At 36.7% G+C, this 4,115-nt stretch overlaps 1 protein-coding gene across 5 annotated transcripts; it reads right to left on the reverse strand.

The window, feature by feature from the left end:
- Positions 1-728: 728 nt before the first annotated feature.
- On the reverse strand, positions 729-3,900 carry LOC140967273 (mitogen-activated protein kinase homolog NTF3-like). 5 transcript variants are annotated; one of them, XM_073427739.1, is made up of 3 exons: positions 3,647-3,900; positions 2,286-2,709; positions 729-1,595 (listed from the first exon to the last, which is right to left on the reverse strand). In XM_073427739.1, exons 2-3 carry the CDS (start codon positions 2,706-2,708, stop codon positions 900-902), a joined length of 1,119 nt encoding a protein of 372 aa, XP_073283840.1. In that variant the 5' UTR covers position 2,709; positions 3,647-3,900; the 3' UTR covers positions 729-899. The 5 variants fall into 5 exon arrangements, with proteins under 5 accessions (XP_073283840.1, XP_073283831.1, XP_073283824.1 ...); XM_073427730.1 differs by having other exon boundaries at positions 3,547-3,900; XM_073427723.1 differs by having other exon boundaries at positions 3,543-3,900.
- Positions 3,901-4,115: the final 215 nt, after the last annotated feature.

The following is a 4,115-nucleotide window of genomic DNA, read 5'->3' on the forward strand; positions in this document are numbered from 1 at the left end:
ATAAAACAAGAGGAGAATAAAAAAATAAAAGATAAAAGAAAGTACAACTCAAGGTGATATCATTTATACTTTTTTAGGCAATCAAAAAAGGAATGTCAATTTCCTTCGAACCCGTTGGAGGATCCGATACCCGACCCGAATAGAAGAGGGTATGGAGGTATTTTTAAACCCGATTAAATAATTGGGTAATCGAGTATGGGGATTTTCGGGTTCGGGTATGGAGANATATATACTTATTATAAAGCGTGAATAATTTTTCTTATTGTTCATTTAAATAATTTTTTAAATATTCATAACTTCATTGAAATAATTTAAATTTGAAAAAATTCAATTGTATATGATAATTGGGTATTTGGGTAGGGTATGAGTATCCGATAATCCGATGAGTATGGGGATGAAGATGAAATTCAATACCCGATGGGTATGGGGATGAGGATGAATTTAATAAATGAGTATGGGGATGGATGTATGAAATCCGACCCATACCCTACCCATTGCCATCCCTAAAAAGAGAGAACCTTGTTGGATATTCACTAATACAGGAATGGATAGAATGGTAATTGCACATGAGAATCAGAAAAGCTTCACAATAGTGGTCATAAAACGTTCACAGCAGAAAAAATCTCATATATTTGACAACATATGAATAATGTACAAATTAAGAAAAGTTTTTTTTTTTTTGTTTCTTTTTTGCACACAAATATTATGTACAAAGTAGAAGGAACTCGTGATAAAAAGTTCAGCTCATGAACATAGTAGTAAGCACATTGGCAGCCCAAACTGCTTCAATAGTCTGTTAAGATTATTGGAACAGAAAAAACAGAAGAAAATGTTGACATAAACTTCTGAAGTTACAAAAACAAGTTTCTGTTGCTGCTGCAATACGCCGAAACTCAAGGTTATATGGTGATTTCCATATTGGCAGCAACAGCTTCAGGATGGTAGTTTAGTATTTCCATCCACATCAATTCCCTAATCGTCTCTTCCCCTAAATCCTCATCTATGTCAAGATTGATGGGGACTTGTGCCGGAGGGTCGCATCTTGGATCGTATAAGGGAGACATGTACGGGTGTTGAAGCGCTTCGGTTACACCAATCCTCTTCGAAGGGTCGAAGACGAGCATCTTTTGCAAAAGATCAATTGCTAAAGGATGGGCGTGAGGGTAAAGGTGAGAAAACGTAGTTCCCATGGAGAATGGAAGAGATTTGATGTACTTTTTGGCCTTTGGATTGTCAATGAATTTGAGATCATCTTCCTGTTGACTACCGAGTATGTTGATGATTAATTTAAGCTGGTTAAGGCATTCAGTACCTGGAAAAACGGGCTTCCTGCCAAGAAGTTCCGCAAAGATGCAACCAACAGACCACACATCAATGGATGTACCGTAGTTGTCACAGCAGAGAAGGAGCTCCGGAGCACGGTACCAGCGAGTGACCACATATTCTGTCATGAACTGACCTTTGCAGCTGTTTGTGCGCGCGAGCCCGAAATCACATATTCTTAGATCACAGTTTGCATTGATCAGTAGGTTCCCTGGCTTTAAGTCACGATGAAGAATGTTTGCCGAGTGGAGATATTTCAGACCTCTCAGTAACTGCATCGAAAAAAAAAGTGAGAAGGCCAGAGGAGGTTGGGGAGGTGTGGTCAGTTTTTAAATACGAAATCCCATGCATAATGACTATGACAACCAAAAAAATCGTTAAAAAAACAATCATGGTTTTAAATCTGGGCAGCTTATTGTTGTGTATGAGCAACTAGGGAGTCGTTCCAAAGAAAGGGGTGATCTATTCTTGATGCTCAGCTCTTGGATGATGCACAATAGAATCATGCTGGCATGATTTCTGGAACATATTCGTTCCATCAAGAGCACAAGGTCTCAATAATTACATCATGCATTCTTTTGAATATGTGAAGGACTTGCAATAGAATCTGACATATTTGATCACCTATCATATTCCTGGGAAAAATTGCAGGGATTTTGATAATGCCACAGGGTGTATATATCAGCAAAGGGACTTTCGACAACACATAATTGGTTCACACTCACTCGTACGTAGTCTGAGACTATGATGGCCATGATACAAAAAAAAGTAGTTCATAATATCAAGGTATTACAAATGATCTTGGCCATTCAATAAATCTTAGAGCACTGCTCAGGTCTAGTCAGCACATTGTTCAGCAATTCATTTTGCCGGTCTTCAAAAGGTGTGGCTCAGAAATGAAACAAACAAATACAGTTGAATTACAAACATGCTAAAAAATGCAGAAGCCACTGATTGAGTACCTGGAAGAGGAAATACTGGCAATGATCATTTGTAAGTGTCTGAGAGGACTTGATTATCTGATGCAAATCAGTATCCATAAGCTCGTAGACCAAGTAAACGTCCTTGAAACTGCCCTTTTGTATAGGTAGCATGACATCTTTGAGAGCTATCACGTTTTCATGTCTAAGATGCCGGAGAAGCTTAAGTTCGCGCAAGGTTCTGAGTGCATCAATACGATTCTCAAAAGCATTATGTATCTTCTTGATTGCAACCTTTTCATTAGTTTCTCTGTTGACAGAAGAACACACGATGCCATAAGCTCCTCGACCAATAGGCTTGATCGGCACGTATTTAGTATCGATTTCAAAAAGTGTTTGCCACATTGAGTAATAATGTTTCCCTCGAGATCTAACGCCATTTGGAGGTTCCACTGGAGTTGCCATACTACTGAAACCATCAAAGAAAAACAGTTATACAAAGCTTTCAGCAGAAATATTGCCATAGAAACACATATAATACATATATGTATATAGATAGTTTTGATAGGATAAGCATCCACCATAAGAACCTATGTGTGCACCAGCTGAGGGGACGTCCACATATTGGATGTTCAAGACGCCACTTTAGCCAGTGGTCACATAGATTGCTCATGTGGCAAAACTACATATATATATAGAGAAACTTTACACCATATTATGGCCCGATCACCATAATCAGATCAGGTGCTGACTTGCAGCGATATTCAAACATGATGAATAAAGAAAACACACATTAATGGAATAAAATCACAGAAAATTATTCAACGTTTAGCATTGTAGCTGCAATATAAAAATGTGTATTAACCCGCACACGAAAAAGAAAACAGGATCCATTGACGGTTCTTCCAAGAAAGCCAATTCAATATTGAAGAACACGGCAGAATCTTTTAACGAAAACACTCGATCAGTAAATTTCTAGGATTACACATTAGCAACAACAAGATTCAAGTCTATTACAACGATAGGACAATCTTTCAACTCGTGTTCTTACCAATTGGGTCCAAAAACCAAATCCAAATTCATCTTCGATTCGTAATTTTGCCAAATTACTTAATCGGAACTCAACCCAACACATTCAAACGTGAATACGAGAAATAAATAGTTGAATGATGAGTAGTCAAAAACAAAAATAAATAAGGTAACTTGGGAGATGTATAAAAGGAAAATTTTGTTGGTTTCCGTTTACTCCAGGATTGAAAAAATAAAAAGCATAGCTCCGAAAATTAACAAATTAGTAACATACTTTTTTGCGCTGAAAATTTCCCTAAAATAGCGGCCCAATGTTCAAATTCTTCATTATTCCATCAATTCCAGTTTCATCTCAAATTCGAGCCCAATCCTACGTCAATCGCCTTCTTCTCCTCCGATTCTCCACAATATCACCCAAAATCTTCAATCTGTTGAACAAATTGCTCACTTGGAAGCTGAATTCACTTGAACCTCCTTGAATTCCACTGAATCGGATCACTAGGATCTACATCAAATAATTACCTCACGTCTCGATAAAAATTGACTGCAATTAATCCCCCAGGCGATAATAATATTTTCAAGTAAAATACAATCTGAGAATAAATAACATGATTGGTTGTATGGTCTGTGATGGATCACCACATTTTTCAATTTTAATTTAATTTATCAATGCAAATCTTTGATATTCTTTTTTGTATGTTTCTTCTTGGACACGTATACACAAGTACAACAAAACTTTGTTTTTATTATTATTTCGCATGTAAAATATGCTAAATAAATAACTTTAAAAAATATACAAATTTTTTTAAAAATGTCCAAAAATTTGATTTCAAACCGAACCAT

Source organism: Primulina huaijiensis, chromosome 2, assembly GCF_012295235.1.
Source record: "Primulina huaijiensis isolate GDHJ02 chromosome 2, ASM1229523v2, whole genome shotgun sequence".
NCBI classification, from domain to species: domain Eukaryota; kingdom Viridiplantae; phylum Streptophyta; class Magnoliopsida; order Lamiales; family Gesneriaceae; genus Primulina; species Primulina huaijiensis.

Excerpts from the sequence above, each read along its gene's own strand:
- LOC140967273 (XM_073427739.1), bottom strand. The coding sequence starts at position 2,708 with ATGGCAACTCCAGTGGAACCTCCAAATGGCGTTAGATCTCGAGGGAAA. Across the intron at positions 1,596-2,285 it reads GCCAGTATTTCCTCTTCCAG|TTACTGAGAGGTCTGAAATA; the intron begins GTACTCAATCAG and ends TTTTCGATGCAG.